This window comes from Hypanus sabinus, chromosome 10 (genome assembly GCF_030144855.1).
Source record: "Hypanus sabinus isolate sHypSab1 chromosome 10, sHypSab1.hap1, whole genome shotgun sequence".
In the NCBI taxonomy this organism is placed as follows: Eukaryota; Metazoa; Chordata; class Chondrichthyes; order Myliobatiformes; family Dasyatidae; genus Hypanus; species Hypanus sabinus.
In genome coordinates this window covers 151,820,154-151,835,580 of record NC_082715.1, presented here as the reverse complement: position 1 = coordinate 151,835,580, position 15,427 = coordinate 151,820,154, and the positions used below count along the sequence as shown (strand labels likewise).

At 40.0% G+C, this 15,427-nt stretch overlaps 1 protein-coding gene across 6 annotated transcripts in view; it reads right to left on the bottom strand.

Moving 5' to 3' along the window:
- Window positions 1-15,427, bottom strand: part of pisd (phosphatidylserine decarboxylase) — a 273,060-nt gene that overhangs the window by 184,935 nt on the left and 72,698 nt on the right. For 2 of the 6 annotated variants that reach the window (XM_059983260.1, XM_059983263.1), the window contains exon 3: window positions 13,263-13,447. In XM_059983260.1, coding sequence (XP_059839243.1) covers window positions 13,263-13,447 — 185 coding nt within the window. Of the gene's footprint in view, window positions 1-9,822; window positions 9,950-13,262; window positions 13,448-15,427 lie in introns of those variants that run through there. The other 4 variants (XM_059983261.1, XM_059983264.1, XM_059983258.1 and 1 more) reach the window with 3 other exon arrangements.

Below are 15,427 nucleotides of genomic sequence, written 5' to 3'. Positions count from 1 at the left end.
TGATTACTTTCGTGAACAGAAACACTGAGCATTCAGTGCTCTGGCACCGGGTCCTAATGTCCATGGCACTGACACAGGTTAAATAAGGTCTGGGGTTCCGCTGGGTCCTAAGGTCCACCCGATTGAGACAGGTTGAATAAGGGACTTGAGCATCCGCGAACTTTGGTATCCGCAAGGGGTCCCGGAACAAATCCCCCGTGGATAAAGAGGGCTGACTGTACTTACTAATCCAATTTACCACCCCATCATCTAGATCATTAATGTATATGACAACATTGGACCCAATACAGATCCCTGAGGCACACCACTAGTCACCGGCCTCCAATCTGACAAACAGTCATCCACCACTACTCCCAGGCATCTCCTATCCAGCCACTGTTGAATCCATTTCACTACTTCAATATTAATACCTAACGACTGAACCTTCCTAACTAACCTTCCGTGTGGAACCTTGTCAAAGGCCTTACTGAAGTCCATATAGACAACATCCACTGCTTTACCCTCGTCAACTTTCCTAGTAACCTCTTCAAAAAATTCATTAAGATTTGTAAAACATGACCTTCCACACACAAATCCATGTTGACTGCTCCTAATCAGACCCTGTCTAACCAGATAATTATATATCTATCTCTAAGACGGTATATTTAATGGTATAAGACCCCAATGATTACTTTCAATGGGGATGTTTCAGCCAATCCCTACCGCTGATTCCACAGAAAAATCACTTTTTAGGAAGATAACTGTGCTTTAATCATTTCACTTTGATCTATGAAACATTCTGAATGCACAGGAGATCCTAAAGTGCTTTAAAATAAAATACTCCCAAAGTACAATCAATGCAGTAATGTATAGATGGAACCAAACTGCACAGAGCAAGGAACCACAAACAATGACATAATCACAAGATAAGATGTTTCAATTAATTTGGCTTCAGGATAAATATTGGCCAGGACAACTGGGACAGCTCTCTTACTCTTCTGCAATAATATCAGGTTTCTTTTACAATTGAAAACAAGTGGTTTAATGCTTCATCCAAACCCTGACTCCATAATGTACTGCCTTGATTAACGTATAAGGACCATTTGATTGCTGTGGGTCTGTAATCGCTGGAGTTTAGAAGACTGAGGGGAACCTCACTGAAACCTATTGAATATTGAAATACTTAAATAGAGTGGATATGGATAGGATATTTCTTACAGGGGTGGAGTCTAAGACGAGAGGGCACAGCTTCAGAATAAAAGGATGTCCCTTTTAAAACAGGGATGAGATGGAATTTCTTTTGCTAGAAGGTGGTGAATTTCTGGAATTTACTGCCACAGATGGCAGTGGAGGCCAAGTCATTGTATATATATTAAGCGGAGGTTAATAGGTTCTTGATTAGTAAGGGTGTCAAAGGTTACGGGGAATGGGGTTGAGTGGGATAATAAATCAGCCATTATAGAACAGCAGAGCAGATTCAATTCGCCTATGTCGTATGATTTTATGGATTACATGCTTCAGTCTCTGAAATGATGGTACAGGGAAGATTTACGAGGATATTTGACTGGGATGCAACACTTCAGTTACGGATAGGCTGAGTTGTTTCCCCTAGAGCAGGGGAACTGAGAGGGATCTGATTGAGCTGTACAAATTTAAAAGATGTAGACAGAAGGAAGCTTTCCCCACCCAGAGAACAATGGTTGAAGATAAATTTTGGAGATCTAGCGGAAGTTATAGCAAGATAATTTTTACCGATGTGCTTGAAATCCAAAACATAAATAGAAAATATATTTCTTAAAAAATCAGGTCTGGCATCATCTGTGGAGTGAGAAACAGTCCATCTTTTGGAACTGTGTCCCTTTGGCAAAACTGCGAAACCAGATGCAAGTTAGTTTTCAGTTGGAGAGAGGGTGATGGAGGGATGTGTAGAACACAGGGAATGACATGATAAGGAAAGGTCAAAATCACCTAATGGCACCACCACGTTCTTGGTTTTAATTTGCATCTCTTTCTTATCCAGTTCTAATGAAGGATCACTGACGCAAAAGATTAATGTTTCTTTTTCCACAGCTGCTACCTGACCTACTGAGTGTTTCCAGCATTTTGTTTCTGTTTCACTTTCAGCATCCGCAACTCTTTCGTTTTTCATTTGGTTGGAATATAGACAGCACTCCCCATGGGACTGTGGATGAAGAGACATAGAAAGTTACAGGCCAAATGCGGGAATATGGGTTTACTGCATATGATTAGCATGGACACGGTAGACTGGAAGAGGAGGACCTAAGCTATGATTACCAGTGGAACATTGAGTCATGAGAATGTTACTAACTTAACCACAGTCAATGCCTAAACCCATGACCATGTGAAAGCAAATCCTGACATGAAATGATGTAAGTGAACGATCTCTACTTCCCCTTCCCTTTCTATATACATTCCATAAATGGAATAACAAATCAGAATCCTGCAGTTAAAGCCATTTTACAGGAACCTAGATCTTTGCGTTTAGTTGTGAGAAATTCTCAAACATTCTTTTCCTTTGTATTCATAACCTTTTTTAATCAATGTTTGTTTTTAGAAAAGTTCTAAACCTTCATAATTTTACTTCAAGGATTGCTCTTTGCAGAGGCAACATTTACACAGTCCATATCATACAACATGGATGGCAGGGTGGATATACAGCTCTACCAAAGATGGTGTAAAGCACTCCTTCCCACTGCTAGTCTGCAGGCCACCCTTTGGCAAGGTGTAGCACCTGCTTAGCCCCTTGATTAGAGTCATGTGAAACCATGGGAGCAGGTGATAGATAGTTGTATGAGCAGCTGGTGCATATCATAAGATCAATGGCTGCAGGTTTTGATTTTGAAAAACGTATGTTATGTGACCATTCATTTTACTTCTACTGAGATTCCCTATATTCTGTTCTTGGCTACAGTGCAGATAATGATGTAAACATCTGTCATATTTGTTCACTGTCATGGGAAATGGAAGGTGAAAAAAATATGCTGCTTTTAGATTAAATGTGTGGCACGTGGCCAAGTGGTTAAGGTGTTGAACTAGCGATCTGAAGATCGTGAGTTCAAGCCCCAGCCAAGGCAGCGTGTTGTGTCCTTGAGCACACGTTACATAAGTCCACCCAGCTGAAAATGGATACCGACAAATGCTGAGGGTTAACCTCGCAATAGACTGGCATCTTATCCAGGGGGGGTGGGGGAGTCTCGTACTCTCAGTCGCTTCACGCCACAGAAACCGGAATAAACCGGCCTGATGAGCCTATAAGGCTCCGGACAGACTTTAACTTTTTTAGATTAAATAACACAATTTTTACTGCATTAATTCCATATCATGGGGCTGAAATTTTCAACATGACATATTTTATCTTTCTATATCAATTAACTAGTGAGGCATCACAGGCCTCTGTCCCTTTATCCTGATATGGATGACAAGATAGGGTGTACTGTAGCCATATTTGTCGATGATACGAAACAAGTTAGCAAATTGTTAGCAGGACAGAAAGAGCCCACAAAGGACCTTCCAAACACTGAAATCAGGCTGACTGGTCTATAATTTCCTTTAACTGCCTCCAGTGGCATTTGTAATTTTGCAGTTCTCCAGAACCAGTCTAGTCTCCAGTGATTCTTGAAAGATCACTACTAATGCTTCCATAATTTCATCAGATACCTCTTTCAGGTGTAGTGCATCTGGTCCAAGTGACTTATCTACACTTAGACCTTTCAACTTCTCAAGCTTTCCTCTTCTCTCTGTTTTTTTTATATAAAGTTGTCTTCTGTTGGTTTTTAAAAGCTTTCTAATCCTCTAACTCCCCACTATTTTTTTTTTGCTATCTATATTCTATGCTCTCTCTTTTGCTTTTATGCTGTCTTTAACTACCCTGGTCAGCCACAGTTGTGTCATCCTCCATTTAGAATACTTCTTCATCTTTGGGATGTATCTATCCTGCACCTTCCAAATTGCTCCCAGAAATTCCAGCCTTTATTGTTCTGCCATCATCCCTGCTAATGTCCCGTTACAACCAATTTAGGCCAGTTCCTCTCTCATCAAGTTCAAGTTTAATTATCATTCAACTATACATGAATACCGCCAAATGAAACTGCGTTACTCCAGGGCCAAGGTGCAAAACACTGTACCAAAAGTCACACACAGCATAAGACAAATATAGCACATATAACAGTCACAAAAAAATATAATATACCCCAAGTCCCTGAGTGACGTGTCCTGTAAATTAATGGTGCATGGCATTAATGACAAGAATAAGCAGCTCTCAGATGTCCATAGACAAATATACACAATCCAGCTTGTCTTGTACCAAGCAAACACTGAATGGCAGCTCCGACGGGAGGGGCCAGCCCCCAACCCAGCATGAATGCTCCTCTACACCACCTCTGGCACCTCCTCTCCTGGACTGCTACAACAGGCAAGCCTGCAGCTTGAGGCCTAGTCTCACTACAACAAAGGCCACAAAGCTCCCCTGCTGCCTGTCTCTCCAAAAAACACGAAAAGCAGATTTGCAGTACAGTTGGCCCTCCTTATCCGCAGGGGATTGGTTCCGGGACCCACCCGCGGATACCAAAATATGCGGATGCTCAAGTCCCTTATTTAACCTGTCTCAGTGCGGTGGACTTTAGGACCCAGCAGAGCTCAGGACCCGCTGACTGCAGTGTTTCTGTTCCACTGACGGAAAACAATCACAATTGAAAATAAAGTGGAAAGAATAAAGCGATCGGAAAGAGGTGAAACGCCATTGGTCATTGGAAAAGCGTTAGGCTGCAGTCAGTCAACGATTGGAACAATTTTAAAGAATAAAGTGAGAATAATGGAGCATGCGAAAGGCCCTGCCCCAAAGAAAGCTACAATTATTACCAAGCAATGCAGTGGTTTAATTATTGAAATACATATGTTACTGAAGTGTTTTATATACATAGAAAGGTAAAATATATACTATATACTAAGACAAACATTTGACTAACTGACGCTAAATAATACCGGATGTACCTGTTCCAACTTACTTATAATACCTAATACAAAGTAAATGCTACGTAAATAGTTGTTATACTGTATTGTTCAGGGAATAATGACAAGAAAAAAGTCTGTACATGCTCAAACAACAAGTGCTGGAGAGAGAGCTACCGGGTTTTCCCGATCCGTGGTTGGTTGAATCCATGCATGCGGAACCCGCGGATGAGGGCCAACTGTATTTTACATTATCAGTGTGCAATAATTACCCCACCTGCCTGTCTTTTCAAAACAATGCGCATCCTTGGACGTTAAGCACTCAACTATGATTTTCTTTCTGCCACAACTCAGTGCTGTCCATGTCATACCTGCCAATCTAACCTACAAGACCATCTACTGAGTTCTGATTAGTGCATGCATTCAAAACATAATGTCTTCAATCCTGTATACATCACCCTTTTCAATTTTGCTCCTATGTTACACTCCAACTCATCCCACTGGCTACAATTTTGCCCTATCCTTCCAGAGTCTCACTACACACTGCATCTAGTCATATGACAACTGCCCCATCCTCAGCCCCATCACTCCAGTTCTCAACCCCCTGCCAAATTAGTTTAAACTCTCCCCAACAGCTCTCACAAGCCTACCCACAAGGATTTTGGTCCCTCTTGAGTTCAGGTGTAATTCATCCTTTTTGTACAGGTCACATTTTCCACAGAAGAAATCTCAATGATCCAGAAATCTGAAAACATGCCCCCTGCACCAATTTCTCAGCCACACATTCATCTGCCAAATCATCGCATTCTTACCCTCACTGATGTGTGGCACAGGCAGCAATCCAGAAATTACTACCCTTGAGGTCCTGCTTTTCAGCTTTCTACCCGACTCCCTATATGCTCTCTTCAGGACCTCATCCCTTTTCCTACCTATTTCATTGGTTATCAATATGTGCCACGACTTCCAGCTGTTCACCCTCCTCCACAGACTGCTGTAGACCCGATTCAAAGCATGCCTGTCCCTGGCACCTGGGAGTCAACATACATCAGGGTGTCTCATTCACATCCACAAAATCTCAAACTATAGAGTCCCCTATCATTCCTGCACTCCTCCCAGAGAAGGAGTTAAAGGAGGGAATTCCAGGATCTTTAGAGCACAGATAGTGTGATATTGATGGCAATGGATTGAAGTTAACTAAAGACAGACAGGAATTCAGCTTTGAGGAAACAATTAATTAGGATCACAAAACTGTAAAGGTTATTAATTTGGCCACATTATAAAACTTGCAAAACAAACTGGCAATGAAATCTGAACTGTTCTGCTCTCTTCATAGTCAAACAAAATAGGTCAGTCCCATCAGAAACACTGATAGCAGAAAAGAGAACATATACAATACATTGTGATGAACTTTTCTCTCCTTTGGCAGTAACAGTTGTCCTTGAACTAACAGCAAAGCTCATTTATGTAGTTTATGCATTGTTTCTAACACATAAATGCTTCGCCTAGGAACTGAGATTATTAATGTTATCAACAGATTTATAAACATGAGAAACAGAAATTAGCCACCTGAGCACTTCTGACTGCTCTGTCATTCAATATAATAAAAGCTAATCAGTCCTGACAAAATGTCTCGGCCCGAAACGTCGACTGTACTCCTGACGAAGGGTCTCGGCCTGAAATAACAACTGTACTTTTTCCTATAGATGCTGCCTGGCCTGCTGCGTTCCTCCAGCATTTTGTGCGTGTTGCTTTTACTCCAGCATTACTTTCCTGCACCAAAGTCATTACACTTGCCTTCATAAAATTCAAAAACCTATTGAATTGGTATAAAAAAATCAGAGATACCTTTAATGAAAAAATACAAAATTGAAGATCAAGAGCTTAAATATACTCAAAAATTGTGCTTGCAATACCTGGTTGGGTAGAAAATTACGAAGATTCACTATCTTCTGCACGAAGAAAATTGTTCTCTCAGTCACAAACATTTTTTTTATTTTAAGACCATTATCCCAGGTTCTAGATATTATCCCCACAACAAGCTTATTCTTGATGCAAACACTGGAGACACCATCACATATGTCAACTATTCAAGTCCAGCCATATCACTCTTGACAAAAGTTTTTTAAAAAACTAGGCCTCAGAAACAGACAGTATAACAGCTGAAGCTCAAAAACTTGGTTATGAAAAATTCCAGCAACAAATTCACAACCTGATCCCCTTAACCAGATGTGGGTGATGTGATCTAATGAGGTAATTGGGGAGGAGTATTGCTGCAGTTTGCCACAATGAAAATCATCACCAGGATTCTCCTAAACTGTTTCCTCTTTGTGAATGAAGAAATGCTTCTTGAACTGTAGTCTGGCCATCCCATACAACTCATACTCCAAGACAAACTCAGAGAATTGCACTAAACATTATACATGGTCTTTATCAACCTTACTAAAGCCTTTGACTCTCCAATTTGCATTTGGCTCATGCACACTGTGATCTTGACCAACTGATTCACAAGACAGCCAACCTCATCCAAACTTGTAGCAACCAAGCTGCCTCACTTGTTTCTTTCCTAACTTTTTCACCTCAGTGCTGCACACACATTCAACAAGATTTCCTTAAGACTAGAACTAATCTATAAGACTAAAAGAAACTATTCAACCTACATCACAATCATTCAGAACCTAGGTCACCCAAACTCAGTAGATGAGCTCCTTTACGTACACAATGCTGTTTTTACTTGTGATGTTTCAATGCTAAGATCCAAATCACCATCCAGTGTTTCAGCGAAATTCTTTAGTAAATATAAGAGGGTGGGTCTTGAACACAACCTGCACAAAACCGAAATCCTCTAGTAATCTGCCCACACTAAAACCCAATAATAGAGGTTCACAGGGGAAGCTGAAGTAAGACCACTTCCCATATCTTGGGTTCATATCATATCTCAGCCATGCAGACATTGACAATAAAATTTTCTATTACTTTTAGTGCAGCAGGCAGTATAATGCATACCACCAACAATGTCTCCACACAATCCTCCAAACCCCTTTTCTAGATAAGCAAACATGTATTGCTGCTCGATATCTCCAACACTGAAGCCCTAAATTCAGTCAGCGCCAATGAATATGGCATATTGTTTGCATGCTCAACAGCAGACTCATAAAATAGGCACTCAATCCAAGCTGGAAATTACAAGATGGATTTAGGAAAAGCTTTTGTGGACCTTATCAAAACATCACTGGAAAGAGTATATTCTGGGAATGCTTGGTCAAAATGGAGAACCAACACTTGGGATTGCACAGAATATACTGGAGACTACACATTAGGAGAATATGGAGGACCAATTCAAACATCAGTAGGAGTGCGCCACCTCATAATTGATGCGCTGCCCCGCCACGTCCCTGCTGCCCACCAGATGTATATACATCCCTCCCTGGTCTCTACAGGCACCTCAGGATCCATCGACAATAGTGTCCCAAAGTACAGCGCAAAATGTTTCCTTTAGTGGGTATATTCAAGACAGGGATCAATAGATTGATAAATATTGAGGGATTGAAGAGGTTTACAGTTACTGCAGGAAAAATAATGATCATTTTGCAGTGCTATATTGATTTATGTTGGGAAGTTAATTTATCACACAAAGGCTTGCAACTTTACATGTTCTTAATGACCAGTATGGAAACACTGAAGGATTTTGTCCTGTAATATCAACTATTTATTCATTTCAATGGATGCTGCCGCATTCTTGTAGCATATTTTGTGTGTTGCTTGGGGTTTCCAGCATCTGCAGACTTTCTCATGTTCATGGAAACACCAATGCTGAGGAATGGAGAAGTGTATAGAAAGTGGTAGATACAGCCCGGTGTATCTCAGGCAACTGAGTACATTTACATGGAGCGCTGCCACAAGAAAGCAGCACCCATCATTAAGGACTCCCACTATCCAAGCCATGCCCTCTTTTCACTAGTACCAGGAGTGTACAGGAGGTACAAGAGCCTTGGGTCCCACACCACCAAATTCAGGAACAATTATTACCCTACAACCATCAGGCTCCTTCCTGAACTAGAGTGGATAACTTCATGCGCTCTGAACTGATCCCACAACCTACAGACTCACTTTCAAAGACTCTTGAACTCATTTTCTCAGTATTATTTTTTCTTATTTGTACATTTGTCTTTTTTTGCACACTGACTATTGGTCATTCTTTACGTAAATGTTTTTCATAAATCCTCATGTATTTCTTTATTTTCCTGTAAATGCCTGCAAGAAAATGAATCTTAACGTAGTATATAACAGCATACACGTACTTTTTCTAATAATGCAGTCTATCAGGTCAAATGCACATTTTCATAGTCTCCAGTTGACATTCAACTCCACACTACTACGTGAAAATCTTAAAGTTGCAGCTCATTGTTTTTCTCCATCAGCTATCAGAATATTTGATGTATATCCTGGTAGCTTAATTCAAATTCAAGTCACTCAGAGCATCATTCGAAAAATAATCGTTTGCTTATTTCACTCCTGCAAAATAACATCATCTGTCTGACATATATGACAACTACCAGGTCTGTGCTGACAAGAGCAGAACCTGACAGAAGTTTATCAGAATGCAATTATCAGCCTATACATAAAAAAAAATTAAGGAAGATATAACAAGATGGAACCCAATTCTTTTTTTTTAGTTTCAGTTCAAGGATTGAATCTATTAAATGAATATACTGCCAAGACTATTATATCTCTTTCAAACCCTACCAATAAAGATTAATCAAAATCAATTCAATGAATGGAACAAAATGTTATCAAGATATATTTGGTAAGGTAAAAGGCCTAGAGTTCGTCTCAAAACTTTGCAATTAGCCAAGGAAAAGGGGAGATGGGGCCTACCTTCTCTTAGAGATTATTATTTTGCAGCACAGTTGAGAGCTATGATATGTTGGTGCAACCCATCGTATGACGCTCAATGGAAAAACATTGAGGAGTGGGTATTTCCCATCCCCATACAGGCAATTTTGGCTGATAATAACCTACAAAGTTACATAAATACTATTAATAACCCATGGGTGAAATGGACAATTAAAATATGGAAAACTTTTATAAAAGAATATAAACTACAGGGAGATATTGCAATTCTTAGATGGTGTGCAGATGACTCAGATTTTACGTCGAATAAACTGGATGCTAGATTTAAGGACTGGACAGCTGAAGGAATAACAGTTCTTTGCAATATAATGAAAGAAGGAACACTGTCCAGTTTTGAAATGCTTAAAGAGAAACACATTAGAAAAACAAGACTTTTATCGGTATTTACAGATGTGACAATATGTTAATAGGACGGTTAAAAATGTAACCAAGGCAAGCACATGTTTGATAGAGCTATTTAGAAAAGCATATAATTCAGATAACGGTAGTAGAATCATTTCAAGCATGTATAAGGGTTTGTCAAATCTTAAAATATGTTCGACTTCATACATTAAAACAAAATGGGAGGAGGAAGGAGGGATAATTATATCTGAGGGAGAATGGACAATAATATGGAGGTATCAATGGAAGTGTACCAGTTCACAGAAATAGAGGGAGTTCAGATGGAAAAATTTGATGAGATATTTTATTACTCCCTCTCAGAAATCCCATTATGATAGTAACCTCCCTGTTTGCTGCAGAAATTGTGGCAACCAAAATGCAAACCATTATCATATTTTCTGAGAATGCCCTGTTATCAAAGACTATTGGAGTGGGATACACACTGCCCTACAAGACATATTTAAATGTGAAATACCCTTACAGAGTAAGACCATATATTTTGGGTATACACCTCAAGAACGGTTGAAAAGAGATTAATATTTAATGAATATACTGCTGGTGACTGGTAAGAATACTCTTACTAGGAAATGGTTATCACAGGAAAGCCCAACCTTAAATGCATGGATGGAAATTACAATGGACATTTACAAAATAGAAAAGATAACAGCATCTTAATATAATCATAAGTTGAAACAATTTGATTCATACTGGGAAAAATGGTTTAACTACATAACACCTCATAGACCTGATTTTATTCTCACAAATCAATGAATCTGTTGTAAAAAAAAGATTATTCCCTACTTGTAGATAGTTTTTTCCTTTCGCTTGTTCCTTCTTTCCTCTCTTTTCTTAAGTGTATACCTCAGATAAATATTATGTGGAGATTTGTGGCATATATGACTATATGATATATATGTACAATATCTGAAATACATCTTATGGAAATGTTTGATGATAAACTTCAATAAAAAATAAATTACAATAAAAAGAACAGATCTCAGTTAGTTTTAGATCTTACTAAAAATTAGTTAAATAGAAGAGATCTGTGCTACAGATTCAAAACATGTATGATCACAGGAGCTGCTGGATCTCAGAATGTCAAATTCAAGAGTCTCAACCTGTACCCACCTTCTCATATTATGAAAAGTAATTTAAAAACATTCCACTTGTAGTTTATGTTTGCTCATTAACACTGGTAAAAGTTAAGAGTTATTCGAGATGAACTTGGAAGTGAATGAAAGATGGGAAGTGAATTTGAATAAAAAGAGATGATAGAGATAAAATCATTGTCATAGCTCTAGGTGGGCGGTGAGCAGATTTTACTCCCTTATTTAGAGTAACATTGCAGGAAAAGATGCTGTAGGCTTTTACCAAATATTATTTAGGAAGAGTGTTGCACAGGATGAGAAGCTTGCAGGTTATGGACAAAAAGCAGGCATAATGGATTAACAGGAATTGTATATTTCAAAAAGCCGGAGGCATCTTTATTGCGACTTTCTGAACAACATGAAATCAAGGATTAGAATCAATAACCTCACTATCATTAAAGCCTAATAATGCACTGATATATTCAATTGTCTTCACTCTTTAACTGAAGCACAAGCCTCCCACACAGCCACAAACCCATCCTTCACTGTTGTATTGAAACTTTTCAATGTCTTCACTCTTTCAAACTCATCGCTCAGGTTTCATAACTCCCACTTCTAAGGTCCTTACAGAATGAACCCAAATGTTTATATCATCTTCACTTTCAGTCCAAATACTATTGTAGTCAACATCTCTGACCTCTTGTTGCCCAAATGTAACTAATACCTCCTATATTGCAGAGATAAGAGACTGCAGCTGCTGGAATCTGGGGCAAAAAAATAGACCAGATGAAGGGTCTTGATCCAAAGCATTGACTGTCCATTTCCATCCACAGACCTGCTGAGTTTCTCCATCATTTTGGTTTATTTCCTTCAATCTCCTGTACTGCTTTGGTTCATACACAACAGGGTCTAATGTTCATCAAATAAAATTTAATTAAACACTTATTTCCATAAATCTACTCCAATCTACCTTTACCAAACTGTTCATGTTACTCATTCTCTGCCAAAAAGACCACTATCTCTGGCTTTGCACAAACCCAGTCATGTTCTTTATATCTGCAAGAATATTTTCTTTGCTTTAAATCAATTTTGTAAACTGATAGGATGGATGGAAAAGGTAAAATTACATTTGAAAATAAATTCTGTCTTTCCAGTTCACCTAATCTGCTTCAGACCCTAAGATATAGGAGCAGAAGTAGGCCATTCAGCCCATCAAGTCTGCTCTGACATTCAATCATGGGCTGATCCAATTCTTCCAGTCATCCCCACTCCCCAGCCTTCTCCCCATACCCTTTCATTCCCTGGTTAATGAAGAACCTATCTATCTCTGCCTTAATGACTTGGCCTCTCGTGGCAACAAATTCCACAGATTTACCACCCTCGGACTAAAGTAGTTTCTCTGCATCTCAGTTCTAAATGGACATCCTTCAATCCTGAAGTCGTGCCCTCTTGTCCTAGAATCCCCTACCATGGTAAATAACTTTGCCATATCTAATCTGTTCAGGCCTTTTAACATTTGGAAAGTTTCTATGAGATCCTCCCTCATTCTCCCAAACTCCGGGGAATACAGCCCAAGAGCTGCCAGACATTCCTCATACAATAACCGTTTCATTCCTGGAATCATTTTTGTGAATCTTCTCTAAACCCTCTCCAATGTCAGTATATCCTTTCTAAAATAAAAATTTAATGCTTTAGCATTAACACATAGGATGTTGAAGAACTCTTGAGAAATTTTAAAGAAAATTTATTAGGTAACAGCAGATACATAGTGCACAGAAGCAAGCACTTTTACAATGGGACTATATCAAAGTCATCTCAGCAGTATAATGAATTCATGGTGTCCTCATGATTCGTACCTGATTAAATTTGTGCCAAAGTATTGAAACAAATAATATTGCTGATAACATTAATGATGCCTTGTTACCAATGACCTACCTGCCATGCAGCAGCTATGTGCTGTTGTCTCAGCCCTTCTAATCCTTTACGTTCGAGTTCTTGTTGTTTGTACTTGTCGTACTGCCAGTAGCCCACATACCCACTGCCTGTTGCTACTAAAAGGTGCAAAGGACGGATACGAGTGATGGCTCCAAAAGAGATTGTTTGCAGAATCCGGTGATCTGCTTAGACCAAAAACAAAACCAAATCAGAATATTGGTGAGACTAACAGACATTGATACATAAGGCACAGGTCTTTGTGCTAATATATTGAAACAAATTATACTGCTGAAAAATTAAATAACAAATGACACCCAGTTACCTAGCTGCCATTCTACAGCTATGCTTTTGCTTTAGCCCTTCTATCCCACAAAATATATCTGCAAAATAATTATAGTTTATGACCTTGCCAATAAGGGTTACATCTGGGACGAAGAAATTAAACTGCAAAGCTTGTGAAGGGACAGCTGACCATATATTTGTTTCTACTCTTGTAATTTAACTGAGATATAAATACATCATATCAATATTATATTCCAAAATGAATTTCTAGATAAAATATATATTTAGAAATGTGTGTTTTTTTTGTCATGCTTAGATGGGTCAGGTAACTGGATGTACACTGAGCGACCACTTTCTCTTATACATAATCATGGTCTTCTGCAGTTGTTGCCCATCCACTTCAAGGTTCAACAAGTTGCACATTCAGCACATTACAGCTACAACACAATTATTTAATAATTGTCTTCCTGACAGTTTCAACCAGTCTGGCCATTCTCCTCTACCCTCTCTCATTAACAATTCATCTTCATCCACACAACTGCCACTCACACTATTTTGGTCTGAACCACCAAATGGTGGTTTTTCACACCATTCTCTGTAAACCCTAGAAAGTGTTGTACATGAAAATCCAGCTCAGCAGTTTCTGAGATACTCAAGCCACCCCATGATACCAACATTCATTCCACGGTCAAAGTCACTCAGATCACATTTCTTCCCCATTCTGAACAAAATTTAAAGTAAATTTATCAAAGCGCATATACTGTGGCGACCCACTTCCTAAAGGCCAGTCCCAAAAGGGCACCAAGTCTGCTTCACCAGCAAGGGGAAAAGCCCGCGCGCGGGACAGGACTGTGAATATGTGCCCCCTACAGCATCCGCGCCCGGGGAGGGCGGGATCAGGAAGGCTTTAAAGCGAGGCCGCGAAGTTCGAATAAAATCTTTTTGTAACCGCAGTTCATCGACTCCGTGTCGTTATTTCAGCGCTGCATGTAGCACACCGCTACAATTGGTGACCCCGACGTGATGGAGTCGAGGTGTGGGGTTGGCAACTGGGCTTCACCCAGGATGGCCCGCCTGAGAGGACCTAACTGGGTGGACGAGCTTCCCTGGGTCCTGCTTGGAATCTGCAAGGCGCCCAAAGACGATCTGCGCACCTCGTCGGCTGAGTTGGTGTATGGCATACCCCTGGTCGTCCCCGGGGAGTTCATATCAGCCCCAAGGGGGCACGAGGAAGAACCCGCAGCAGTCCTGGGCAGACTACACGAGAGGCTCAGCAACCTGGCCCCCATACCCACTTCACAGCATGGGCAGAACCCGACCTGCGTACCCAAAGACCTGCAGAAATGTAAGTTTGTGTTTGTACGACGGGGCGGGCATCAGGCACCACTACAGCGGCCCTACGAGGGGCCGTTTACGGTGATCAGAAACAACGGGTCCACGTTCGTGCTGGACGTTGGGGGGAGAGAGGAGGTTTTCACAGTAGCATTATAAGTGCATAGATATACAAATATAGAAATATTAGAAGAGACAATGAAGAGACACAACAGGTCCACAGCAGAAGACATTTCAATGGCTCTTCACTCAACACTGGAACATCTGGACAGCAAAGGTGCTCTTTATTAACCACAGCTCTGCATTCAATACCATAATTTCCTCAAAACTAATCAATAATCTAGCCCCTGGCCAAAATGCCTCCTTGTGCAACTGGATCCTTGATTTCCTCACTTGCAAACCCAAGTCAGTTTGGATTGGCAACAACATCTCTTCCACAATTTCCATCAGCATAGGAGCACACAAGGCTATGTGCTTAGCCCCTTGCTATATTCACTTTATACTCATATTAGACAGTGTGGCTAAGCTCACTAACTTCAATTGCCCCATCA